Source organism: Heliangelus exortis, chromosome 10 (assembly GCF_036169615.1).
Source record: "Heliangelus exortis chromosome 10, bHelExo1.hap1, whole genome shotgun sequence".
Taxonomy (NCBI): Eukaryota; Metazoa; Chordata; class Aves; order Apodiformes; family Trochilidae; genus Heliangelus; species Heliangelus exortis.
The window spans coordinates 13,434,437-13,462,200 of NC_092431.1; the positions used below are offsets into that span (position 1 = coordinate 13,434,437).

A 27,764-nucleotide genomic window follows, 5' to 3' on the forward strand; every position below is an offset into this window, starting at 1 on the left:
CTGCCATGAGTGATCAACCTCAAACCCTTTATTTGTCCTTATCTTCTGAAGTTGTCATCCCACTTGGCTCGGCGCTTGTCAGACCACACCTGGAGTACTGTGCTCAGTTTTGGTCTCTGCTGTACAAAAAGGATCAGGACAGGCTGGAGATAAAAAAGAGAAAAAGCCACAAGGCTTTTTTTTCCAGAGAAAAGCCACGAGGACGATCAGAGGGCTGGAACATCTGCCATATGAGGAGAATACAGCAGTACAGCCAGGCAAGTGTTTCCTTGTAATGTTACTGCACATGCACTTCCTAAATAAACTCATGAGGAGAGCTGACCAGTGAAGAGTCTGTAGACCACAGCCAAAATTAAGCAACATGTCTTTTAAACAGAGCAAACTTTACTGCATGAAATAATAATAACATTTCCTCATCTCTGATGAGGGCAGAGATCCTTGGTGGAAGTGCTGCTGCATCTGTACCAAGAGGCAGGAGACAAACTACTCCTGCTGTGTCTGGTGAGGGGAAAAGCTGGGCTGCAGGAAAGGGTTACTGCAACCTAGGGACTCTTATGAATGAGAACCTGCACACTTGAATAGACAGACACAAAAAAGACTAAGAGCTCACAGTATCAGCAATAACAGGACAGTGAAGCTGACTTGCAGTTGAACAGAGAAAATGCCAATTTCAGTATGAGAATTATGCAAACTGGATGAGTGAGAAAGTACAGTTACCTTGATTTTAAAAAAAATGTTTCTACCACTCAAGATGGTTAAGAAGAAAAACCTGATGGTATCAATCAAGTACACTCACACAGTAATTATTATTCCTAAAGAGGAAAGGGTATAAGATACAATGAGATGGAGAGGGTGTTTTTCTGTTTTGTCGACTGTGACCACATTAGCAGTGAACACCACACTGGTGTCCTGGTAAGCATCACTTTGGACTGAGTAGCTTGCGAGTGAATGTAGATGCTGATTAAAGTATGGAAACTCTTTTTTTTTTTTTTTTTTTTTTCAGACTAGGCCATTAAGTATTAGTTTCGTCATTTAACAAATTCATAGCAAGAACATGCAGAAGGAGAACAGCCTCTTAAATGAATGGTTGCTTACTTTTTATGGCAAAGAGGAACGAGGCATGCCAGACATTTCAGCAAAGTATATTAATACTTAAGAACTTACAAGGATGGGACTCGACTTCTGTAATCATAAAAATACAAGGGAAGATCTCAAGTCAGTTCATAATACTACAGAACAGTGGGAATTTTCTCATATTTCATTCTGGCTTTAAGAAAACTTCTTCATTAGGTGCAGTTTCAGGTATGCAATAGTAAGGAATATTACTGTCATGCAAGCAAGAGCCAGGTGGTTCTGCCACAGGCCCCAGCTACTTGTAAAATCAATTCCTTGATTTTTCAGATATTCCTCTCCAGTACACCACCTGCAGATTAACACACAAACATTTATAGACTCAGTCAGTCTGAAGTATCTAGAAACATCTCTAAATGTTGTAGTGTGCTTTCATGTCTATAGTAGGCTAGGCAAATACCAGCTATATTTCACTATTTTCTATTTGCAAATTTGTTTTTCTTACAGTTGTAATTGGCTCCCTGCAAGAAGCTGAAATTGATTTTGTGAGACTGGATAATTGTAGAGCATGTATGTGTTCAGTAAATGCACTTTAAAGAAAAGTGAGAAGCATAACGCCAGATATTTTTAGTCCTATAAATACTGAGTAAAACAACAAGGGAAATGTTCTCTGCAGAACACAAAAACTCATTCAAGACTTCATTTTCCCTATAATAACTCACAGATTCTGCTGGTTGTCAGTGAGTATCTCACAAACATGCTAATGCTCTAGAATGTTTTAAGTTAATGGTGGTGGGATTCAATTTAATGTACCAGAATACTTACGGTGGGCTTCTCTGTCCATACGTATCATTGCTGCCTAAATGTGTGGTGTTACTGATGCTGCAAAAGTTCAGACCAGTCAACTCATTGATTTGCAAAGCCTTTTTAAAATAAAAGAAACAATGATCACAGAAATCAGTAGGTAAAGGAATCATACATTAACAAGATCAGATATAATTTGATTCAAATTTATTCTAAAAAATGTGATGGTATCAGAATTCACTGTGCTGGTGAAGTCTCCATTTTCTGACCAAGTAGCATGGTTCTTTTTCTTTTAAGAGAGGCATGTATACAGTCACCAGGGTTCAACACCTCCCCAGGCTAAACTATTTATGCACAGGCATATTAGAGCCCAAATTTTTCAATGAAGCATCACTACCTAAATTATCAAAGTAGGAGAAATTTTTTAGCTTGGCAAGTTTTTTTTTGATTGAAGGAAAATAATTGTTTTTTTAGGGATAAGATTGTTCTTTATTTTCTTCATCCAACTGCACTCCAATGTATGTAACTGTTCAGTGTCTCTCTAACATGAGAGGTTGCCAAGTTACAGAAATAAGCTCTTCTCAATAGCAGTGGGTGCTGGTTGATTGCAAGTTTTTCTTATTTCAAGATATTGCACTACCTTCTGCAACTGCTGTATTTAACTACCTGACCTCTTGCTCATTAGTCCAGAAAGTTTGGAGTCTTCTTTATCATGAGCAAAGACATTCCTTTCTACCAAATCTTTTCCAAGTCTGTATAGAGGAAAATAGAGCACTTACTGTCAGTCCGTATCGAGGGATGCTGAAGTATTTGAGCCAGGAGAGCCAGGACATGATGCTTGTGAGATTGACCAGCAACCCAGAGAAAATCTGGAGTCCAGGATTGGAAAAAAGCCACAGCAACAACACAACAAATTACAAATTACATTGTGTTAATGTGTAAGTCTCCAGCTCTTGACCCTGCTTGTTCAGATTACAAACAAGTGGGAAGGCATTTCTAGAGGAAGAAACTCTTCCAGTGGAAGAACAGAGGAGAGGGAAGGAATAATTTCTTGTTACCCAGCTATGGGCCATAGCTCTGTGTGGTCCTCCCAAAATGAGTAAGGGGGAATGCTTTCACCCATGCATTAAACCCAGATGCTTCCCATTTGTGGGTGCCACGTGGGTTCAGATTGACTGCCTGTGGTTGGTAGGGTGTGTGGAGCTGCTGGAGGTGTGCACTTGGTTTTGCATGTGTGCCCCAACTCTGAGGCAACGTGGGTTTGGCTCTTGGTCCAGCATTTCTTCATGGTTTATGGTGCTGGACTTCTAACTGCAGCTGTTAGAGTGATCTCAGAGAGCAGGGTTCTGTTGTCAGCCAGTCAAATTTGCAAAGCTAAAGGAGACTGAACCAAATGTAGGTCTAAGCTGCTTTTCTGCTTCCCAGGCAGCATGCTGGCTGACAGAGCCAGAGGGAAGAGGGCACTCGCTCTCCCTCCCCTCACACTCAGCCCTTGGGGCCCCTGGTTCTTGTTATGTAAAAGGACAAACCTGAATATTTGACCCTGCAGTTATCAAACAAGTCAGGATATTCAACATGCTCAACCCCACAGTGTTTTTGCAGGATTGAGCTGAACTCTGTGCTGGTAGGATTTCTAGATTTCAGCATTTCCAGGCTTTCAGGATTTGGTCTAGAAAACTGAATAATGCTACTCACAATCATAAAAACAAACGCGATGGTCACAAGCAGGTTTGCTACAGACACCGTGCTCTGTCCTGCTGCAATGGCAAGGGCCATGGAAGCGGCTGTGTAGGACACCATCAAAAGGGTAAACATCATTGTAAAGAAGGCTTCTACTGTTGGTTTCAAACCTTAAAGGTGAGAACAAGAAGGGTTTCAGTATGATCTTGCAAAAGCTCCACAATAACCTGAACAATATCCTGGCTTATGCATTTTATCGTTCCTGTAGGATGCATTTTGTCTGACAGCACGGAACCCATGGAACCCAAGACTGCAGTGGGGCTTGTGAGAGCCCATGGGTTTATGTCCTGTCCATGGAGAACAGCATGAATAACCACTATGTCTGTAACTGCAGTAACACTGGAGACAGCAGGATGGGTAGAAGTTACAGTACTGTACTCCACAGTCCAAGGTGAAGGCTTCACCATGGCTTCAAGTTGTCCACCAAAGGGGAAGTTCCTAGTGAATTCCCATGAGCAGCAGCTGTACAGCACATCACCTGTTTCCTCCAGAGAGCTTGCAGAGCAGAGGCCATTAGGTGAATATGGATGTGTAGCAAAGTCTATCTTACTCCAGTTTTGCACTGAGGACCTCTTGCTGGTGAGGCCTTGTTCCCTATTCCTTGGGAAAAAATAGTCAGACTGAAGTGAACTGTGATTATTTTTAAATTCTGCTTTTGGGACATCCCAAAAGGATGGTGTGATCTGAAACCTTAACCTAGAAAATGGTCTTCTTGGGAAATGTTTTGAAGGTGACATTTGAAGGATTCTAGGGTTGTACATGTTGGTGCCAGCAATCTGCAGTGTAATCACTAACTGGAAGGCATTTTACTAAAAAGAACAAGCTGCTATTCACACAAAATTAAGCTCTTAGAAAAAAACTTTTTCGTTGACAGATGTTCTTACAAGGATGAAAAAAAACATCTTCTAGAATTCATCAGCAGCTAAAATGGCCATAGATGAAAAAAGGAATAAATCAAACCTTGCTGATTCATTGAGGAGGCTGTAATGGGACTGTAGGAAACCATACTTGCCCAACATGAAGTAGATTATGCAGGTGAAGATGATGCTTGGCATAGTCCTCATAGGTAATAAATCAGCCACTAGTTTTGAGATGAAATATGCAGATGTTCTGTAGTACCCACTGATGTATTCATGTCTGGAACACAGATATTCATACAGCATATTACAAATCTAACTGCTAGAAACCAGTAAGATCATTTTCACCTGGAGACAAATTAATTCTAGCTCAAACTGAAAAAAAACCCAAACAGTTCTTTCATGGTTAGGCTGTAATGCAAATGTCCTGTAAGCCACACACTGAAATGGTGGTATTTTAATATGCAAATGAATATGGATACTTGTGTACATAGATTTTGGTGGAAGTGTATGTCATGTCAAAACAGCGAGGGTAAAGCTTAAATAATTTTCCTTTTCTGAGCAGTGTCATCTGCACAGCTTTAAAGAATCCTGTTTCATAGTATTTACTGTTCTCATTAGCAAGTCAGAATCTTAATAACCAATAGCTAAATTGAGTATTGAGGGTTTTTTTCCTACATATGTTAATAACTTTAAACTCTGAACCATCTGCAACCAGGTACAGTTAGGGGGATTTGCAGACAACTCACAAGGCAGGCTAAAAGGATACATTTGCCATGAGCACTAACAGTGAAATAATTTGAAAACTCTGCACTAGGTGCACTTAAATGACAATTAGATAAAGCAGGGCAAAGAAACCAGCTCTGACAGATAACCTGATCACCTTTTTGTATGTTTTACTTACATAAATATCTTTTTTTCCACAATGAAGAGTTCAATAGCTGTGACACTGCTGAAGCACTGGTTGGTGGTCAGAAAGAACATTGCACCCACTCTACAAAAAGCAAACCAGCAGCTGTTATGAAAAATTCAATGTCAATGTAGTGTTTCCACTGCAGAGTACATAAATCCACGTGGACCTGGAGCCTGGCAGTGTGTGACATCCCATCGTGAATTCCACAGGGAAGGGCTTGGCTACAAGTCTGAGTCTGTAGCAAGCCTGAAGCAGACATGGTATAGGGAGTATTTGTTACTTGCATGCAAGGATAGTATGTTCTCTGATGCAGCCAAAGGATAGGAAGTGAACTGATTTTCTTTATTTTTTTTTAATATGTAATTTCCTGACATGTTAAAAACTCTCAACCTATGAGGCATTTGTCTGATGCAAACTCTGAGGAAGTGAACAAGCAATGTGAAAACTTGTTTTCCCGTTTTCCAACAGAATTTAAGGCTTTGCTTTCATAGTTTCATATCCAATTTAAAAGTAGACCATTTAAAAATAAATGTTATAAAGGGTTTCGAGACCCAGAGCTTTCTTAGTTGCAAACCCATTTGTCAGGTCACATACATACAGCTGTTAAAATGATACAAAGACCATAACATAAGAATGAATAATTTTAAAATCTGGCTTTAGATGCATCTTCTGACTTACTGCTGGTAAACTCAAGTGAGCATACAGATACATTTGCAAGGTCAAAGCTTTAATTAGCCAGGTTGGTGTAGCCATGTCTGTCTATTTTAACATTTTAATATTTTTATCCTGGGGAAATTTTTGCAGAAAAGTTGTTAAAATGCTGCCGTGCTGAGCTAAGCTGTTCTAATCTGCTGCTAAGCTGCTCATGTTCAGCAACCTGACGGGCACTGCAAAACATCCTCCAGATGCAGGGTTACTCACTTCATTTGGACTGCTTATCCAGGTTTCAGCATGGCAGGGCAGAACTGCATCCCCCTCTCAGTTCAGGGACCTGCCCAGAGGCAGAAGAACATTCTCACTTCAAAGTCACTAACTTAGGCTTGCCCATGTTACCTGCTGATGCAAAGGCAAGCATTTGCTTTTAGTGGTAGATGTACGTCTGAACTGGCAGGTTCCTTCTTAGCCTCCAAGCTGTTTTCTCTCCTGTAGCAACAAGGAGGGAGTTTTATATCCATTACCTGAACTGACTAACCTGTTCTGTAGTCCAGTGGAGTCCTCTTTAAGTCCAAAGAAAATGCAACCTACAACCAGTCCCAGGAAAGCCGTAACACACAGCTAAGTGTACAAAAAAAAAAAAAAAAAAAAAAAAGTATTATTCTTATTGCTTTCAAAGCTTCAGCAAGCTTCTTGAATGTGGTGCCTGAGTGTAGGTTTGTAGGACATGTCTTCAGAAAGGAGAAAAACTATACAAGCTGGGCAGAGAGGTCAATGGGGCAGATGGCAACCTACAGCACAGCGCGACTCTGAGTCTTCCACCGGGATGTCCTGCAAGAGGCGTGTGAGACACAGGGAGTCCCCAGTGCCACCTGCCCTTGTGGCAGCCAGCCACTGGGACTGCTAGAAAGAAGGGACAATACCAGAGCTTCTGCTGCTCACTCTTCTGTGGTGGCACTGGCAGGAGGCACGTTCTGGCAGTAATACCACTGTTTTTTTCTGAACTCCTGCCAGACCAAATCTATGACCTGAGGGAACTACTCTGTGGGTGCCAGCACCAGCCACAGGGGGAGCATGATAGCAGAGGCTTGGTGGGGCACGTTAGAAAGAGTGAACAACACCCTTCCCCAGAGGAACCCCAGCATCACATGGACCTCAGCCAAGGTTCTTTCCCCCACCACTGCTGAAGCCATTGTTGGATGCCATGATTAAGTTGATGATGTACTGCAGTGTCACCCCTCTCTCCCTGCTGATCCTCTCCACCCTCCTGGGTCAGTTGGTGATGCCTCATCTGCTGTCAGTGACAAAGGGAAACTTCAGCTCTGAAGCTGATGCTGGCTCTTCAGTGCAGTGCTGCTCTGGGTGTTTCCCTGGAGCCATCTCAGTGCTACTTTGATTTTGGCAACCAGCACCTGAGTGCAGTCTATGCTGATGGCTGGGTAGGGGCTGACAGTTTATTTTCATGCTCCACATTGTGTAACTGCTGGGTACTATCACAGAACTTATTCCTGGGACTGTTTTTAATATGAAATCATAGAAGCACAGAATGGTTTGGGTTAGAAGGGACCTTAAAGATCACCCAGTCCCAACCCCCTGCATGGGCAGGGACACCTCCCACCACACCAGGTTGCTCCAAGCCACATCCAACCTGGCCTTGAATATTTCCAGGGAGGGCGCAACCACAACTTCCCTGAGCAACCTGGGCCAGAGTCTCACCACCCTCACAGGAAACAGTTTCTTCCTAATGTCCAGCCTAATTCTCCCCTTTTCAAGTTCGCAACCATTGCCCCTTGTCCTCTCACTACACACCCATGTCAAAAGCTCTGCCCCAGCTTTCTTGTAGCCCCTTCAGATATTGGAAGGTTGCTCTGAGGTCACCTGGGAGCCTCCTCTTCTCCAGGCTGAACAACCCCAGCTCCCTCAGCCTGGATTCACAGGGGAGGTGCTCCAGCCCTCTGAGCATTTCTGTGGCTCTCCTCTGGACATGTTCCAGGAGCTCTGTGTCCTTATGTTGGGGACTTCAGAACTGGATACAGTACTCCAGGTGGGGTCTCACAAGAGCAGAGCAGAGCAGAGGAGGGAAAGACACTGAGAAAGACACTGAAATCAAGCTGTGAATCTAATGATATTTGCAGTCTGTATCACAATTTCAATAGCATAGATGCAAGCTGCCTCAAGCATATAAATTGAAAGATTGAAGTGGGTACATCACACTTTGTTAATGTTTAATGCTAATGACAAAATTCACAGCAAAACTGATGGTATCAGGCAGTTCTGTCATTTTTAATTGTGAGCAATGCACAAACCATAATACCATAAACCCCTTGATCCTTGGTACCCTATCACTAAGACTCTTCTGAAAGGAGCAGATGTCAGCAGTATTTTAGCTCCTAGGCCAATTGCAGTGGAAAGCAGCAATCATATCAAGACCAATTTGGAAGAGATTAATGAAAAGAGGCTTAATTAGCCATGTACCTCTCCAAGAATACTTGTGAAATCCATCCCTAATGAGGGTGGGGAGATAAAAAAGATTGTGAGAAAAAAGTCAGGACCATTGACCCTGGGGTATTACAACAAGATCTTTGAGACTCTAATTCTTGTCACAAGGTCAAGCTTTTACAAAGCAATTATTAAGGATCTCTATAGTATCAACATACACACACATGTACTCAAAGCCTTTTAATCTCGAGGATCCTAGACTCATTTCCCCTCCATGCTGACTGTTTGTTCTCTCATTATATAAACCATGATGAAGATAATTTATACCACTGGCTTGGTACCAATTTTTCTATTGGCTTTTCTCAGATGACTAAGAATTGCAGTGATGGTTTTGCTGGTGCTGGGACTGCAGTATTTGGGTCATGAATGAGGGGATTCCTGAGGATTAGTTGTTCTGCAGAGATCAGAGAGGCATTCTGTATTTTTGAAGGCAATGTGCAGCTTTGAAGAAATCAACACTTTTGGTGTTGATTCTTCTGAAAAAACAGCACTAACAGGGCCAGTCATGTAGAACATGCTCATCTTCCATGGTTGGTATGACACTATTTTGTTCTTCATCGCATCCTCTTCACAAGACATCAATATCATTCTGAACAATGAAATGACCAAATGCCACACACATTACAAGACTGTGCAGATATTTTTGCCAGATTTGTCAGCTGAGCCAACTTGGCAGCACTTCATTTTGTGCTGAAGTCCAATTAAGTATGCAAGTGTCATCTGTTAACTTTTCCTGGTGGGAGAGAAGATTTGAAGCCAAACCTCACAGTGCCAGGCCTGGACAATTATAGTCCAGTAGTACAGAGTATATCCAATTATAGTTGAGTCTGAAGAGTGGTCTTGAGCAAATGTGTGAAACTACTTGGGAGATAATCTGCTCCTGTCCAGAAGGAGCAGAATACTTTGCTGGAAAGCTCTTGCCTCCCAGAGTCCTTCACTAGCCCAAAATTAATTACTGAACAGTCCCTTGTGCTGCTCACTCAGGACACCATCAAAACCATCCCAATGCCTTACCTCATACAGGAATGGAGTAAATTCCCCATATACCATGAAAGGATAGATACAAACAGCATTACCTGAGCTATTGAAGCTTGAGGGTTTCCTAGCAGATTTTTAAATGTGCGCCTGGACACCCATTGCAGCTGGTGAAGGAAGGAATTGGCATATGTAATTTGTCGGAAAATTGCTTTTGTTTTCTTCTTATTTCCCAAAGGAATGTTCTCCAACACTGCTTTTGTTTCTTGGTAGTAGGCAGAGTTGGAGTACTTTTCTGCTAACTTCTCAGCCAACGTTTTATCACATTCAGTGCATTCTGCAGTGCTCTCTGCTGCAAGGATTAAAAAGAAATAAAACTGTTTCTGTAGGGGGTGGGAAGGCTGTTTAGTAGTTAAGCCAGGAGCATTTTGTCTGGGTGAGAGAGTTGCTAATGAACCCAAAGAATTAATATGTACATTTAAGTCCAGTTATTCACTGCACTCAGTCCCGTAGCATGCAATTCAAAAGGGTTGGTATAATACCAAATCTCTGTGTTTGTGTAACCTAGCCCAGAGACAGTGGGTTCACAGCAGACTGACCAGGTTAACCCTGGTCTGCTGATGAAGTTTCAAACTGTCAGCAATAAGGTTTTTAATAAAAATGTGATTTCCACTTCCTCACACACACCCCTAGGTTTCTGTAAGTGATTTGTTTCACGGAGCTGATGAGATAACCCTATACCTCTCAGACTTTTAGTTCAGGTTAATCCTGCATGTATCAACTTCAGTCAAATTTTAGAGTCTGTCATACAGAAATTTCAGCTGAAGCTCCTTTTTTTTTTCGCACTTGCAGTCAAATGTGTGCTTTTCCAATAACAAATAAGTGTTGCCAACTATATTAGTCAGACCCTGAACACAGTCAGCATTTTTGTAAAACGCTGGTGACTTCTTTGCTAAAGATACAGTAAAACTGTATGTTTAGACACATATTCATCATTTATGTAAGAGTCCAGTTAATGAGTAGCAACAGACAGGATGAAAAAGCATGCTACTGAACAGAGTTGAGAGTTGATTTGTTAGCCTGGGGATAGTTTCTGCCTTGCTGCAACGTCAGGGAAGCAGCAGAAGAACCCTAATCCCCTATCTGTACTCTCATCTTCCCATGCTCCTCAGAGGAAGGAAACCAATAATTTCATAACAGATGAACCATCCCAGTTGGGAAAAACAGCAAGTCCTAACTGCAACAAATTATGTCTCTAACTGGAACAGCTGTCCTGTTTTATCACCTCTGCTTCTGCAGGACTCCAGCTGGTTTGCCTGGAAGGTGAAAGAAGCTCTGTCTCTGCATTGAGAGACAACAAAACAGTTTCTTGTATTTCCAGACATTACAGCTTCAATACAGGAGAATATAGTTTCACCCTTAACATCTCCTAATGTGAGTGTGACACTGCAGTGTACAGGTCGGCTTATGGTGAAATGGATGACAGTGACAAATTGCTACAGGCATGTTTATGGGAGGCAAACTCTTCCTGCATACATGGGCTTGTTTTGTCTTGCAGGGCTGTATATGCACTTTTTACTTGTTTCAGATTATGCTATTTCCCATACATAAACAAAAAGGAATTAGACACAGTGTGGGGTTTTCTTTTCCCTTTAAAGCACCACGGAGCAGAAATACCTAACGCTCTCCATAAAACTGCATGCTGGTACAACACAGTTCCTGGCTGTTTGACACCTTTAAGTGATTTTCCTGTGTTGTGCTGGACACTGTCTGGCAAAATACGTTAGGATAATTCCCCTCATCTCTGAGTTTCATACCTGTGCTCGTTTCCTCAGTCTTGCTCATTGCCACCGCAGTGGAGTCTCCATTGATGATGTCCAGGAAAAAGTCAGCAGGGTTGTTGTAGGGCTCACACTCATAGCCTGCAGTGACAGCATTACAAACCCTGAGTGGTGGTTGTGTGACAGGTGACCCTTCTTTGGTAGGGGGGTTGGACTCGAAGATCTCTAGAGATCCCTTTCAACCTGTCACATTCTATGACTTTATGAATCTCTGATTGTGCCCACAGAGCAGCCATGGCACTGCAGGCTTCCAGAACTCCCTGCTTACCTGAGAGGTAAACAGCACTGACAGACAGCTCTGGCTCAGTGGAAGGAAGGGGACAGATGGCAAGGTCCCCTTCTCAGCACTAGCCTGGGCTTCATTTAATCAAGATGTGCCCAGCAACAGTTGATTAGAGGTCATCTAAACCCACATATGGGTCAAGAGGCAGAACACCACGAGAAATTCTTAGCCTGTTAAGCTCTCAGGCCTGCTAATACACACTATGTCCAACTCTGCTCTAGTGCTGTTGGCATTTTATTCAAGTTACTGCCAGCTACAGTTGTGGCTGCCATTGGCTCTGCTGTGATTTCTACTCACCAACAGATTGGAAGTAGCTGATGGCATGCTGAGCAGGCCCGTGGTACAGCACCCTCCCTGCAGCCAGCAGGGTCAGGCTGTCAAACAGTCGGAATATGGAGTACCGAGGCTGGTGGATGGAGAAGATTATTGTTTTTCCCTGTTTTGCCATCCTGAAGGAGAAGAATGACATAGATACTGGTTTTGCAAGTCCATTCAGCATTTAGAGAAGAGAATTTGCAACTTCAGTTAAGCCATGGGTAAGTTTGATCAACTTGGCATGGCAGAGAGAAGAGGGCGAAAGGAAAAAAAAAAAGATTTAGGTCATGTTACCAGACTGTACAACCAGCATTTTTATCACATTTTTTGGCCCAGGCAGACATGAAAGTAAGTGAAAGCGTCTACAAAAGTTATCATGGACGAATTGCAGTCCCAGCACAGACCTGCGTTGTGTACTGCTGTGAGCAGCTGCTTTGGATTGAGGGAATTCATGTAGCTTTTTTTCCTACCCCCTTGCAGCCTTGGCTTGCCAGGAAACAATTACACCTCTGACCTCCCTGTTTGCTCATTCTAATGGTAATGTGAATCAAATACAGCTGAAATGCAGCAGAGCTGAATGGTGAAAACAGGAAGTTGTGTCTCACCTTTTCAGAAGCAGCAGGACAGCATTGGCAGTACTGGCATCAAGTCCCGTAGTTGGCTCATCCAAAAACAAGATGGCAGGATCCGTGATGAGCTCCATTCCAATATTGGTCCTTTTCCTCTCTCCTCCAGACACCCCACGAGTGAACTGGGTGCCAACCTGCCAGAAAACGAGAAAGTTATCTTGTTTGATGTGTTAACAAATATTTGAGTGAACAGCATCTTACTAACATAGCAGCACATGTGAAGAATTGTAAGAAAGTTTGACCCTACCCTGATGTACAGATGTAGATGTTACCTCACTGCTAGGCTGTATCTTAATGTTAGTATCCCACCTGAGGTGTTCTCTTTTTGTCCAGCCACAGATAACCAACGCCCTTCCCTTCATGTCAAAGCACATGGCAATGCCAGCAGAGACTGTACAGATCACTATACAGAAATGTGATTATTTTATTACTGAAATGTTTTATTCAATTGTACTTTCTTTTTCAATCTGCCATGCCATTCATTAAATAGATCAGTATTTGTGATTTAAGCACCATATTTACATGCCTTACCTTGGAATCTGCCACTTTGCTCAAACCCAGTTCCTTGATGATCTGATTCACTCGTTCATTTTTTTCACATTCCTTCACTGACTTAGGCAAACGGAGTGCTGCTGAGAACTTCAAATTTTCTCTTACAGTCAAGGTTCCCATCACCACATCATCCTTCAATAAATAAAAAAGTTACATGGTGATTATTCAGACAGGAATCTGTCAGATGTAGGAAGTCCAGAGAGCCAGGTGTGTTTTGAGGGACTACCTTTCTGTATCAGGGGTTTTCATAGATGCATCTCCTTGGGTCTTGATAAACTGCAAGCCTGCTGCTAGCACAGGTAGTGGAGAAGGGAAAGAAATGAAAAAAGGGGTGTGCTTTTTCTTCTTCTGCCCTTCACATGCCTTGCTCCCCAGCACACCCTGGCAGGATCATCGTTTTCTCAGAACAGTGATACTGTCTCAGGAAGGAGGAGGTGTAAGCTGGATATTGCCAGAAAGCATCATACTTGGAAAATAATTCTGTGTCTACTGGTAATCTAAGGCTGTTCCCCCAAATGGTGAACAAGGAGAGATCCAGAGCATCTGCTCCAGTTGACTGTAAAGCATTAAAGAAAGAGACTCAAATACAAAGCAGTTTCCCATTGAGGGTGGAAGCATGGAGAGTTGTTCCTGCATCAGCCTCAATTTTTAGATGAAGGCAAGGTACTTCCAACACTGCAGCAACTTCTTACAGTTGCAGTCAGAAGAGGACAATAAATCACATACAGTGATAAAAATTACTTACCTGTACTACATATCCAGAGGTACATTTAAAGTTGGCAGGCTGAGGAGCTCCGTTGATCAAAATGTCTCCAGAAAGTCCATGAGGATCCTTCCTTGCAGCCAAAATGTCAAGCAGACTAGGAGGAAAGTTGGTTACTTTGTCAGATCAGCATGCAGGAGGTAAGATCTTTGGACCACAAACCAAGCTCATGGAACAAACACCTTTTTAAAGGTATCCCATATTAAACATTTGCTACTTAGAAAACTCTCAGCAGCTCTCAAGGGACACAAATTTCTTTTGTCCTGAATTCCTAAGAAAATGAGAGCTGTGCAATTTCACAACGCATTTGTGTCCATTTGTTCAATAATATGAGTTTAACATAGAATAATAATGTATAGGACTAAAATTGAACTGCATCTTTGTCATGTAAGCTGATTATCTTTTTTTCAATTCAGGTATTTCTCAGAAACCAGTGAAATGACAACAAAACTTTTCCTCAAAATTATTGTCCATTACTGCTAAATATGAGCAGGTTCATTTTCTTGTAATTTCTGTGTAGGGCAAAGAGGCACTTACGAAGATTTACCACTACCAGTGGGTCCCAAAATTGCATTCAGTCCTGGTCTCATGATGCCACTGTAAGACAAAAAAAGATAGGTTTTACAAAACAGGGTGTTTTTATCTCTGCTACTGTTTCATCTGATGGGCTAGTGTATATTATCTGTAGAACTATCTTCTGCATCCCATTGATTTCAGAATTAATGAAGCTGCCTGATCACAAACAATATTTACGATCAAACTCGACCTTAATTCAAGAACTACTCTTCATATAAAGAAGACATCACAGAAACATGAGTAAAATGTAGCAAAACCTGTATGCATGCTCTTCCCCCATGTGTCTCTAGATGTGAAGCACATACGTGCTTTAACCACACTCAGTTCTAACCATATGTCTCCTAACCAATGGTTCTAACCATTCTGTCTCCCAGCAGACAGAATAATGGTGCCTCTAAACAACATACTAAGGATTTGTCTGTACTTACAGAAACCGCAGACAACAGTCCCACTGTCTCTGACTTTAAGCCACATAAAACTCAGAAGCCAGATGGAAATAGCTTTTAAGCATTTGGAGAAAAGACCCCATAGAAATTACACAGTATATGGAAATACTGCTACCCTTTATTTTTTATCTTTTTGTTTGAAACCACGAAGGCATTGTTGCTACTTTTCCTGAATAGCCGCTAAAATCTGCACTGAACAGAGCTTAGGTGTACAAAAAACTCATGCTGAGCATACAAATGCTTGTCTGTGTATTTTGATAGCAGGTTTACCTTCAACTGCATTCTGGTACTGATTATTATCAGCCATACAGGTATCTGCAATCAGAGTGCTTGGCTGTGGGTCTGGTCCACTGCAACTATTCCTAGGTGCTAAGGACATGCAACCTAGAAGGCTTGGGTTTGCCCTTCCTGCTGCTTATTTCCTTCCTTCAATTCCTGATTGTGGCAACTTTTGGTTCCACAGATTAAGCAGCATACACACTATACATATGTTACATTATTAAACAAAAAAACACCACCCAGTATTTAACAAAGCAAATGCACACACGGCGTTTTTGATGAGGGGAAAATGCATTGGTCTTCTACAGTAAGCCACAAGGGGGACCTTCATTGATGCAAATGATCAGTGTCAATCAAGCTACCATAATACAGGGCTCTCTTCAGGAGAGTAGGAAAGATTTTACCAGCTTGTCTTTAGGTGGTCTGGAAACTTCATGGGCAAAGAGCAGGACAGACACAGCTACACAAAAGGGCAAATCACAGAATCATCGAATGGTTTGGGTTGGAAGGGACCTAAAAGATCGAGTTCCAATCCCCCCTGCATGGGCAGGAACACCTCCCACCACACCAGGTTGCTCAAGGTCCCATCCAACCTGGCCTTGAACACTGCCAGGGATGGAGCAGCCACAACTTTCCTGGGCAATCTGTGCCAGGGGTTCACCACCTTCACAGGAAAGAATTTCTTCCTCATGTCCAACCTAAATCTCCCCTTTTCAAGTTTGAAACCATTGCCCCTTGTCCTCTCACTACACATCCGTGTCAAAAGCCCTACCCCAGCTTTCTTGTAGCCCCTTCAGATATTGGGATGTTGCTATAAGGTCACCTCAGAGCCTCCTCTTCTTCAAGCTGAACAACCCCAACTTCTTTATGATAGAATATGATATTTAAGAGAGAAATTGGAATTAGGGAGCTGAAAGTCACTGGTGACTTGGAATGGCATTCTGTATGAGTACTTCCACTTAGCTTACCTACTGAATGGTGAATGGGCAAACCTTATGCAAGGATTATTGAGCAAAGGCCCTAATGTGATTAATTTCCTGCAGCAGTGCTCAATGTTTGAAGAAATATAAATTAAAAAGACTAAATTTTACACCTCAAAGTTAACCAAACCCCTCTTTTATATTACTGACTTCAACATTTTAAGTTAAAACTCCCAAAATTAGCCTTCCCGAAGGACACCTTAGGGAAGGAGCCCAGTGAGGACCCATTGTTGGTATCTCTGTTAAACACCATGGCACAGGGCAAGACTTGTCAAGTGGTTGTCACAGTTCAGCAGTCAGGATGAACCAAAAACCAGAGGGCAGAAGTTCTCTCTGTTACCCCCCTCCACCGTCCCAAGGGAAGATAAAAAAGGAATAAAGACAAGAAACTTGAGTGGAAATCAAAACTGGAATAGGTTTTCTGGAACAGGGGAAGGGTAGTAACACACGGGGTAAAGATCACATGTACACAAGTCTACAAAACCTGATCTGGGTGCTGACAGGGACAGGTGCCTGAGTGCCCTTTGGGGCAGGGCTGACTCAGGAGAGGGCTCCAGGGCTCTTCCCAGCACCCAATGGATGTGGGTTCTGAAGAGCAGGAGGCAGCTGATGGTAAAGCAGGGGATGCTCTAAGGTCTGGGAGCTCAGTGAAGCACCAGGGAAGAAAGAAGCAGGAAAAAGGAGCCTCCTGGCTTGTAGTCCTCCTGACTTATAGAGTGAGGGCAGGGAATGGGAAGGAATATTGACACCTCTGTTTCCACCCCTTTCAGATCCCTCAGGGTCCTCTCTTTAGGCTCTTGTATCGGTACCAAAAATTAATCTGGTCCACTCAAACCATGACATAGTGTAGAAGGACCACAGCTGCCTTGTGTGCACCAGTGCTGCCAGCAGCCAGGAGGGCTGTCCCTCTCTGGGGCTGGGGAGATGGTGCCCAACAGCATTAGTTCTCTGTTGTACAGGCTCAGCTGTCACAACTGAGAACCACTGGGACCTAGCAGGAAGCTTAGGCAATATTGACAGCAAACACAAAGCAACCATCCATACATTACATTTTTCTAAATCTTGACAGAATTCTATATATTGTTGTTAGTGGCTCAGTGTCAAGAGTGGACTCAGCTATCAGGACAAAAATAAACCATACACATACTCTAAAGACATGGTTCAATACATACTTGACATCTCTCAAAACTTCTTTATGGGCTGTTTTTTGACAACACAGAAACCCAGTCTTTGTCTTCACATGGTAGCAGATGTTGTGGAAAGTTAGTACACTCCCTTCCCGGCTGGCTGTGTCCAGAGAGGACTGCTTTCTGCTGGGGATGCCATTTGTATTCCAATCTGACATCTGAATACTTAAATGTGGCTGGCCTTCTGCCATTTTTCCTCTGTAAATGAAAAAAAAAAAAAAAAAGAGAGGAGGAAGATTTCAGTAGGTGTGAAGAGGAAAGGTGCATCTGTTGGGTCCAGCGTTCAGCACTGGATCTACAGTGGACCTTGCAGATGTCCACCTTAGTCTCTCTTTTCCAGATAGGAAGCTTGGGTCCCGAGAGCTCAGACCTTGAGATGACACAGAGTTTACGGGGAGCTTGATCTGCCATGTTGCATCACAACACATGGGGTATTACAGAGACAGAAGTGTCTCCCTCCACACTGATGTTCTGTTGGGGTGGGTTGACCTGGGCTGGCCACCAGCTGCCCACCCAGCCACCTTCTCAGTGGATTCTCTGCTCCAGGGCCTGGAGCACCTCCTCCCTCTTCTTCACTGGCCTTGGTGTCTGCAGGGCTGTTTCTATCACATTTTCTCACTCCTCTCTCACAGGTGCCGCACAGCATCTTTTCCTCTTTAACAGATTTTCAGAGAGGCTCTACCAGCAGTGCCGACATTGCCTGGCTTTGGCCAGTGCCAGGTCCCCTGCAGCCAGCTGGAAGTGGTTGTGTCCAGCATGGAGGAACTCTGAGTCCTTTCCTGCAGAGGTCCGGCTGCCAGATCCCCCATGGCAGCACCTGGCCACAGGCATCAGCTGCATCTCTTCTCCCAGTAGGAGGAAGCTGGTACCTCTCCCAGCAGGCACTAGCATGGCTTCAGGCTTTTTTGGGGGGGCTGCCCTGGGTAGAGAGGTTGGTACATAAGGAGCATTCTTGTTGGAAACCACAGATACAACAAGTGACTGACCGAAAAACTGGCTCAAAATTATCAAGGTCTAACAGGACCAGGCCTTCCACCTGTCCACTCCATCAGATTTCTCTATAGTTTGAGTTTGCCCATTTCCTACTTATCTCTTTCACAGAATCACAGAATTGTAACGGTTGGAAAAAACCTCTCAGATCATTGATCCAACTGTCAACTCAGAAAAAAAAAAAAACCACCATGACCACTGGAGCATGTCCTGAAGTGCCACATCTATGCAGTTTTTTAATACCTCCGGGGATGGTGACTCCACCACCTCCCTGGGCAGCCTCTGCCAGTGCCTGACCACTGTTTCAGTAAAGAAATTCCTCCTAATATCTCATCTAAACCTCCCCTGCTGCAGCTTCAGGCCATTTCCTCTGCTCCTGTCATTATTCCCTGGGAAGAAGAGGCCAACACCCACCTCCCTACAACCTTCTTTCAGGTAACTGTAGAGAGCAACGAGGTCTCCCCTCAGCCTCCTCTTCTCCAAACTAAACATTCCCAACTCCCTCAGCCTCTCCTCACAGTCTTGGTCTCCAGACCCCTCCCCACCTTGGTTGCCCTTCTCTGAACTCACGCCAGCACCTCAATGTCCTTCTTGTGGTGAGGGGCCCAGACCTGAACACAGCACTCGAGGTGCAGCCTCACCAGAGCTGAGTACAGGGGCACCATCACTGCCCTTCTCCTGCTGGACACACCATTCCTGATACAGGCTCTCTCTTGGCCTTCCTTAACCACCTGGGCACAGGTGGCTCATATTCATCTGGCCAGCACACTGCTGGCTCATATTCATCTGGGTGCTGAACAACACCGCCAGGTCCTTTTCAACTGGGCAGCTTTCCAGCCACTCTTCCCCAGGCCTGTAGCATTGCCTGGGGTTGTTGAGGCAAAGCGGAGGACCCAGCACTTGGCCTTGTTAAACCTCATATAAACCTCATAAACCATATATATATATATATGTACATATAGATATGTATATATATAAACCATGTGTGTATATATATATATATATATATAAACCATATAAACCTCATAAACCTCAGCCTTGGCCCACTGATCCAGCCTGTCCGGCCTCAAGCAGACCAACACTTGGTGTTGTCTGTAAACGTACTGAGGAAGCACTCAATCCCCTCATCTAGATCACTGATGAAGACACTGAACAGGACCAGCCCCAAAACTGAGATCTGGGGGAGACCACTGATCACCAGACATCAACTGGATTTAACTCTCTTGACTTCAACTCTCTGGCCTGGCTTCTCTGGGAGGATGCTGTGGGAGATGGTATCAAAAGCTTTACTCCAGTCCAGGTAGACAACATCCACAGCTTTTCCCTCATCCACTAGGTGGATCACGTGGTCATAGAAGGAGATCAGGTTGGTCAAGCAGGAGCTGCCATTTCCAAACCTATGCTGGCTGGGCCTGATCCCCTGGCTGTCCTGCACTTGCCATAATTTTCCAGGCACTGAGGTCAGGCTGGCAGTTGCCCAGATCCTCCTTCCTGCCTGTCAGTGTGTCACACTGGCAAGCTCCCACTCATCTGGGACCTCCCCTGTTAACCAACACTATTAATAAATGATGGAGAGAGGCTTGGTGAGCGCCTCTGGCAGCTCCCTCAATTCTTTGGGGTGGATTCCATCTGGCCTCATAGCCTCTTGAGAGTCCAGGTGCTGGAGCAGGTCCTTAACTGCTTCTTCCTGGATGAAGGGCAGTTGTGCTGCTCTCCATCCTTATCTTACAGCTCAGGGAGCTGCATAACCTGGGGATGGTTGGTCTGACTAATGAAGACAGAGGCAAAGAAGCCATTAAGTATCTCAGCCCTTTCTTCATCTCTGGTTGCAATGTTCTCCCTCCCCCTGCAGCCAATAAGGGACAGAGATTCTCCCTGGCTCTCTTTTTATTGTTAATATATTTTTACAAATGCATTTGTAAAAACTTTTTTTGTTTTCCCTTATGACAGTGGCCAGGCTGAGCTCCAGCAGGACTTTTGCCTTTCTAGTATTTCCTCTGCATGCCCTAACAAGATTCCCCCTGCCTGCCCCGTCTTCCAAAGGAGGTAAATTCCCGTTTTTTTCCCCAAGTCCCAGAAAAAGCTCCCCATACAGCCAGGTCAGTCATCTTCCCCGACACTATGTCTTACAGCACATGGGGACAGCCTGCTCCTGTGACTTTAAGATTTCCCTCTTGAAGAGCATCCAAGCCTTCCTGGACCCCTTCACCCTTCAGGACTGTTTCCCAAGGGACTCTCTCAGCCAATGTCCTGAACAAGCCAACATCTGCCCTCCGGAAGTCCATGGTGGAGGGTTTCCTTCCCCCCTCCTTAGATCAGTAAGGATTGAGAACTTAACCATTTCATGGTTACTAAACCCAAGACCATCACATCTCCCACCAGTCCTTCCCTGTCTGCCAAGAGGAGATCCAGCAGGTCTGCTCCCTGGTTTGGCTCACTTACCAGCTGTATCAGGAAGTTACTTTCCGTTAACTCGAGGAACCTCCTAGCCTGTCTCCGCTCTGCAGTGTTCTATTTCCAGCAGACATCCAATAGGCTGCAGTTCTCCACCAGAACAAGGGATGGAGCTTGTGAGACCTCTGTCAGCCACTCGTAAAATGCTTTGTCTGCCTCCTCATCCTGTTTGGGTGGTCTGTGGCAGACAACCAGCAGGATATCCGCCTGAGGCATAATTTGAAAGCAAAGACACTCCTCCCACCTCTAGTGCTTCTGCACAATGACAAGAAAATCTGAACACTGTTTGTTTATTTCTAGAATCACAATAATTTTGCCAAGGGTATAGGAACATGGAAACTGACACCACTGACAAGTAATTCTCCTTCAATTTGCTTTCCATGTGAAAACTGGAAGGTAGTTGTGCAACAATTGAAGTTGTTTCAAGAGAGCAATGGCTCCATGTCCACCTGGAAACCAGTGACAAGTGGAATCCCTCAGGGGTCTGTTCTGGATCCAGTGATGTTTAACATCTTTGTCAGCAACATGGACAATGGCACTGGGTGTACTCTCAGCAAGTTTGCCAATGACAGGGAGCTGTGTGATGTGGTGAATTCACTTGAGGGAAGGGATGTCATGCAGAGGGACCTTAAAAGGCTTGAGAAATGGGCCAGTGTCAACTGCATGAGTTTTGACAAGGCCAAGTGTAAAGTTCTGCACCTGAGTTGGAACAACCCCAGGCACAATTACAGGATGGGTACAAAGTGGGTTGAGAGCAGCCCTGAAGAGAAGGACTTTGGGGTGTTGATTGATGAGAAGCTTAACATGAGCTGGCAGTGTGCCTGTGCAGCTCAGAGGGCCAACCCTGGGTTGCATCAAGAGGAGTGTGCAGCAGATCAAGAGAGGTGATCCTCCCCTTTTTCTCTGCACTTATTAGAGACATTACCACGTCCAGTTCTGGCGTCCCCACCATAGGAAGGACACAGATCTGTTGGTATGTGTCCAGAGGAGGGCCACAAAGATGATGCAGGGCTGGAGCACCTCCACTATGAGGAGAGGCTGAAGGAGCTGGGATTGTTCACCCTGGAGAAAAGAAGACTCAAGGGAGACCTTACAGTTGCCTTCCAGTACCTGAAGGGAACCTACAGAAAGGCAGGAGAGGGACTTTTCATGAATGTCCAGCAAGACGACAAGGAGAAATGGTTTTAAACCAAAGGAGGAGAAGTTTAGACTGGATCTTAGGGAGCTCTTCAGTATGAGGGTGGTGAGGCACTGCCAGATTGCCCAGAGAAGTCGTGGATGCCCCCTCCCTGGGGGTGTTCAAGACCAAGCTGGATGAGGCCTTAAGCAACCTGGTCTAGATGAGAGGTACCCCTGCCCATGCAGTTAGTTGGAGTAGGTAACATCTAAGGTCCTTTCCAACTTAAGCCATTCTGAGTCTCTTAGCTTAGCACAGTTATACTGCTCGTGGCAAGGAAGGCAACAAATTATGAGACTGTCTCAGACATACTGAAGGAATTTGAGAGCAGTTAATAAAATGAACCAAAAAAACAAAAAGCTGTTTAATCTAACACAGTCATATGGTCACATAAAAACCAAGCTCTTATCTGGTCAGTTTCTAAGGTTGCTTGCCACAGAGCTGAACTTGCCTTTGTGGCTATCAGTGCAGTGAGGCAGCTGGAAGCCTGACATTCACCAACAGGCCTATCTGCATGTAAAAGACTGGTTCCTCTGTCTCCAAATGATATCATCCCAAATACAGCCCAAGGTTGCCTCTTGTGACAAAACTTCAGTCTTCTGTGTTAGGAAAAAAATATGTCTTCACATTTTAGCAGTCAGTGATCTCGGACAAGTTTTCCAACAATGCACATAAATTGTGTTCAAATATAATTATAAGTTAGCTTTAATTTAAGCTGAAACGGATTTTGACTAAGTTGAACATCAATTAAATGTGCAAAATTTAAAGTCTGTAGGCCTTTTATTGCTAAACTGCCTACACTTTTCTCTGCTTGTGCCTGAACAGACTTTTCTACCTGTAGGTGAGCATTTTGTAAGTCTATCCATATAGTGGTTTCTGGTCTGCCTGAACATCAACCATTGCTGTTTGAAAGGATGATTTGGTACAGATCTGCACTGAGAACTTTTCATTTGAAGTCTCGCCACAAAATTGCTTGAAATATTGGATAGCCAGCAGCAGGATGTGAGTGCAGAATTATACAGAAGACAGTATGACTCTGACCTTCATGTAGCACTGCATCCAGAAGGTATCTAGATCAGTATTTTACTTGATCAGACTTTTTTTCTCAGCTTAATGTTTCAGCTTTACTGATGTAATGATCTGAGCAAATTGGGGAGAATGAGGCAGAGCCTGACCTCAGGCATTATAAAGAGAACAAATAAATTCTTTGTCTCGTTTGGGTTTGCTGTTTGTTTTTTTTAAGAGATCATTCTCAAAACCTAGCTCAGCACTTGCACTGAAATGTCAGAAATGCTATTTACAAAACAAACTTTTCATTTAGGTATGAAGCAGACTCAGTCTTCCAGACAGAACCTGACTGGCAGACAGTAAGCACAGGATCAAAAATTATCATGCAATAAGTACACGATCACAACCACTTTTACAGAGTTGTTCTTAAGAACAGAAAACATGTGGATGTTAAATTTAGTATACCAGTCAAATTATGATTAGTTTTATGCATGTTTGCAAAGAACACCGCAGAAGCTAGCTAGATAAATCAGCTCTGAGAAGGATCGGAGGTATCCACAGCAGACAGCTCCTCAATGGCTATTTAATACAGCTGTGGGCAGGAAAACCCCAGATCAAGGAGGCCGAAGAACACTCATTGCCCAAATCTGCTGGAACAAAATACTGTTCTTTGACATTGTCCCTTGCAAAGGCACTGCTCACTGGCATCTATAGGTAAGGACTGGATTCAGGACCAGTTGGTATAGGTCAGCATCGCTCTTCATGGCTGCAGCGTGTGTAAGCTGCTGTGGTGACAGGATTCGGATGCTGTGCATGGAAGGCAGAGATCTGTCTGTGTGCTGTTCCTTCTGATGGTTGCCCCTTCAGGAAAAGGGATATTTGTGGGCACATGCAATTTAACAAAGTAAAAAAAACAAAAACAAAACCTATTTCAGATGCTAATACTGGAAATCATAGAATCACATAACGGTTTAGGTTGGAAGGGACCTTCCTTAAAGATCACGTAGTTGAACCCCCTGCCATGGGCAGGGACACCTCCCACCACACCAGGTTGCTCCAAGCCACATCCAACCTGGCCTTGAATATTTCCAGGGAGGGCGCAGACACAACTTCCCTGAGCAACCTGGGCCAGGGTCTCACCACCCTCACAGGATAGAATTTCTTTCTTATGTCCAACCTAAATCTCCCCTCTTCAAGTCTGAAACCACTGCCCCTTGTCCTCTCACTACACACCCGTGTCAAAAGCTCTGCCCCACCTTTCTTGTAGCTCCTTCAGATATTGGAAGGTTGCTCTGAGGTCACCTGGGAGCCTCCTCTTCTCCAGGCTGAACAACCCCAACTCCCTCAGCCTGGCTTCACAGGGGAGGTGCTCCAGCCCTCTGAGCATTTCTGTGGCTCTCCTCTGGACATGTTCCAGGAGCTCCATGGTCTTCCTGTGTTGGGGACTCCAGAACTGGACACAGTACTCCAGGTGGGGTCTCACAAGAGCAGAGGAGGAGAATCCCCTCCCTTGACTGCTGCCTGTGCTTCTTTTGATGCAGCCCAGCACATAGAGCTGCGTAATTCCTTGCCAAATAGCATTTTACACTTTGATTGTATTGCCAGAAGAAAATGCAGAACACCCATTTGCTTCAAACTTGGTTATTGATAAGTAACTGCTAAGCTGATGAAATTTGTGTGAGCCCTCTCTCTTCCCAAGGCAGCTCCTTGGGATGACAAAATGACAGAGTTCTGGACATGCTCAAGGGAAAAGGTTTTGGGAAGTCCCACAAACCAGCTTCTCCTTCCAAGCAGGACCCTTACCAGCACAAGACTGAGGCAGTCACAGCTTTGCCTGGGCAACCTGCAGGAACCTCCCAGGTTGTGACTGGGATCCTGGCTAGGAGTGTGCTGAGAAGATGAAGTGCTAACAGCAGAAACAACACCTGTGTGGTAGAGTGAGGCTTTTTAATGGCTTTGCCTTTTTGGGGACCATTTTACCCTGAGGCATAAGTACTCAGTATGATAAACTGTTTGCTATTTTAAAAAATGACCTCTCCATTTGTGATATAGCAATAAATTTCAGCAAAGGAACACAAGAGCCTGCTCCTTTGCAGCTAATATAATCATCAGCTGTTTGCAAATCCTTAGGAATGGATTTTTTTAAAATACTGCTTTAGGCCCTGTTAATAAAAAAATCATTTATTCTGTTTAAAGTCATATAAATCCATGAAGCATTTTAAGTTTCAAATAAACATTTTAAGCATGTGCAGGACAAAAAATACCAAAACCAAAACCAACAACCATGATGAACAATCAAATAACTTTCTATGCAATATAAAATTCTTTAAATTAAGTTTCATAGACTTCATTGCCAATACCTGACAAATACCTACTTTAGATCAGAATTGAGCAGGAGATTTAATGACAATACATACTGACTGCTGCATTCAGAAATATTTACTAATATGATAAATTTCAAATTCTCATCATATCAGTTCTAGATATGATACACTATTTTTGCATCAACTACATAAAACATTATGAACTCTCTGGGAATTTTACCAGTTTCATTTGCTTTCCTGAATCTTTCTAAAATATTTTTATTGCCACTGATTTCAGCATCAATTTCCACCCAAGCCTAATAGAAAAACCTTTCCTTGAGAGATATTTAGTCTCAGAAAACTTTCTAAGAAGGTGAAGTACTGGATCTTGAGATTTAACCTTTTATTAATGACAAAATGAGACTACTTTCTTAAAAACTATCATGAAATCGATTTGCCCTCTGTTTCAATGCACAATGAAATTCTCAGTACGATCGCTTTCCTGTGTATAATTCTCAGACTTGTAAAGTCCAAAGTCTCATTTTACCTACACACACATGGGCACTAAACAAAATCATAAAACAGCAACAAAACGTCCTATGCAGTTCCATCAACTTAGACCTATATTCCATACCTGAAGTCTTTCAAGCCATTTTAGTAAACCTATTTGTATGCCTTAAGAGAGAGAGCCTATATTAAAACTCGAGTTCTTTCCTGCCAGTCTTCCTGCAGAGCTTCTGGCACCAGATTTGCGGCTCAAATTAGAAAAAACAATAAACCAGGAGCAATAGGAAAATTGCAAATGGCAAAATTCAGAAGTGCATTTTAATTTACTTTTTTAGAATCCAAGCAGTTATTCCAAGTATTTTATCTTTGCAGAGCACAAGCATTAAATGAGTTAAGGAGAAAGTTTTAGCGACACAGACGCTTTCAGCAGAGTTTTCTAAAGGAAGCTCGTTCAAACCCTTTACAAAATAGCTTTTATTTTTAATTATTTAAGTGATACATTATTTCTCCATTTTTAAAGGGTACGAAGTTTAGTCTTGCAACCCGCAAGATGAAACAGAATGGACTACAGACGTGCATTTTAGACTTCAGAGCCATATCAATTCAGAGAAGTCATAATTATGCTTTTTTTTTTTGCTTTTTTTTTTTTTTTTTTTTTTTGCCTGTAGTTACGTGCATTTCCAGGGCTCTAGCGAACGCCAGAGAACGGATGCGGGCACGCAAAGAGGGCAGCTGCAGGCCCAGGACCATACAGTTCTCTTTCTCGGGAACACGCGTAGAAAATTAAAACCATTGGAGTAAATGAGGATAATGCGATTCAGGCAATCCGCAAGTTAATTGCCAACCGATTTACTAGGGATTTGTAACCTATCCGTTGTGAAAAGAGCCCTGTGCTATAAATGGGGGGACTCTAAAGTATGGAAGTCCCTGCGCAATATTCTACACTTTCAACTCTTTGCTGTTTTACTTTAAACCTTGAAGCTTTCGTACCCCGTTTATAAATACAATTAAAAAAAAAAAAATCATTAATTTCTTGACCAATTTCTCAGTTAAATCCTTTGAAAAGCTGGGAAAAAGCCGGCAAGTGTTTTTGCTGTGTTTCCTTTGGTTGCTGGAGGAAAACAGCTGCTGAACCTAACTCCACAGCAAAGGCAGAGTAAGCAATTCATGCAAGTAGAAGCAAGCCACTACGCCAAGTTAATTCTACCTCCGTGAAAGCTAAACCGCTCCTACCGACTCACTTACCAGGTCTGGAGCAGCGGAGGAGGAGGCAGGGAGGAGAAGGTGGTCTGCAGGGGGGAGGAGGTGTTCTGCGGGGAGGCAGCCCCGAGGGCTCGCTCAGCGGGCAGGGCCGGGCAGTCCCACCCGTGACATCCCCTCTGCTGCACCGCGGCAGCGAGCGGGGAGCTACGATGCCTACACTCGGTCACCCCGGGGAGTCTCCACCCTCTGAAGCCAAAGGGCTTTGTGGGGAGGGGCAGGGCCAGGATGAGCCACAGCTTTCACCTTTATCATAAGCAAACTGCGGTGCAGCTCATCCTCGGGAGCCGCTCACAGAATCGCAGAAGCGTCGTGGTTGCAAAGGACCTCTAAGACCACAGAGTCCAACCATACATACACAACAAGCAAAAAAACCCAAACCAAACCAACAACAACAAAACAAACAAACAAAAAAACACCCAAAAAAAACATAACAAACAAACAAAAAATAATATCCTACAATCTGGGCATCTGGAGTATGCCCTGAAGAGCCACAGCTACACGTTTCTTAAATACCTCCAGGGATGGTGACTCCACCACCTCCCCAGGCAGCCTCTGCCAGTGCCTGACCACTCTTTCAGTAAAGAAATTCCTCCTTATATCTCATCTAAACCTCCCCTGCAACTTCAGACCACTCCGAACCAACCATGTCTATAGCAGTGACATGTGAATCAAGTGTAACACCTCCACCTGCCAGACGC

At 43.7% G+C, this 27,764-nt stretch overlaps 1 protein-coding gene across 3 annotated transcripts; it reads right to left on the reverse strand.

Annotated features, from left to right (window-relative positions):
* Positions 1-1,075: 1,075 nt before the first annotated feature.
* ABCG2 (ATP binding cassette subfamily G member 2 (JR blood group)) lies at positions 1,076-27,243 on the reverse strand. 3 transcript variants are annotated; one of them, XM_071753635.1, is made up of 16 exons: positions 27,049-27,243; positions 17,350-17,562; positions 14,434-14,493; positions 13,879-13,993; positions 13,113-13,265; positions 12,558-12,715; positions 11,935-12,086; positions 11,331-11,435; positions 9,615-9,865; positions 6,578-6,660; positions 5,377-5,466; positions 4,628-4,752; positions 3,571-3,725; positions 2,655-2,744; positions 1,897-1,994; positions 1,076-1,423 (listed from the first exon to the last, which is right to left on the reverse strand). In XM_071753635.1, exons 2-16 carry the CDS (start codon positions 17,553-17,555, stop codon positions 1,270-1,272), a joined length of 1,995 nt encoding a protein of 664 aa, XP_071609736.1. In that variant the 5' UTR covers positions 17,556-17,562; positions 27,049-27,243; the 3' UTR covers positions 1,076-1,269. The 3 variants fall into 3 exon arrangements, with proteins under 3 accessions (XP_071609736.1, XP_071609738.1, XP_071609737.1); XM_071753637.1 differs by having other exon boundaries at positions 9,615-9,862; positions 27,049-27,168; XM_071753636.1 differs by lacking the exon at positions 27,049-27,243 and adding an exon at positions 20,797-20,962.
* Between the last annotated feature and the right edge of the window lie 521 nt (positions 27,244-27,764).

What these genes read in the sequence shown, in the direction of transcription:
- ABCG2 (XM_071753635.1), bottom strand. Translation starts at nt 17,555, where the DNA reads ATGGCAGAAGGCCAGCCACATTTAAGTATTCAGATGTCAGATTGGAAT. An exon ending in GTCCTGCTGCTTCTGAAAAG is followed by an intron (nt 12,087 to 12,557) that starts GTGAGACACAAC and finishes CTTCTCCTTCAG; the next exon opens with GATGGCAAAACAGGGAAAAA. An exon ending in GACTGAGGAAACGAGCACAG is followed by an intron (nt 9,866 to 11,330) that starts GTATGAAACTCA and finishes TAATCCTTGCAG; the next exon opens with CAGAGAGCACTGCAGAATGC.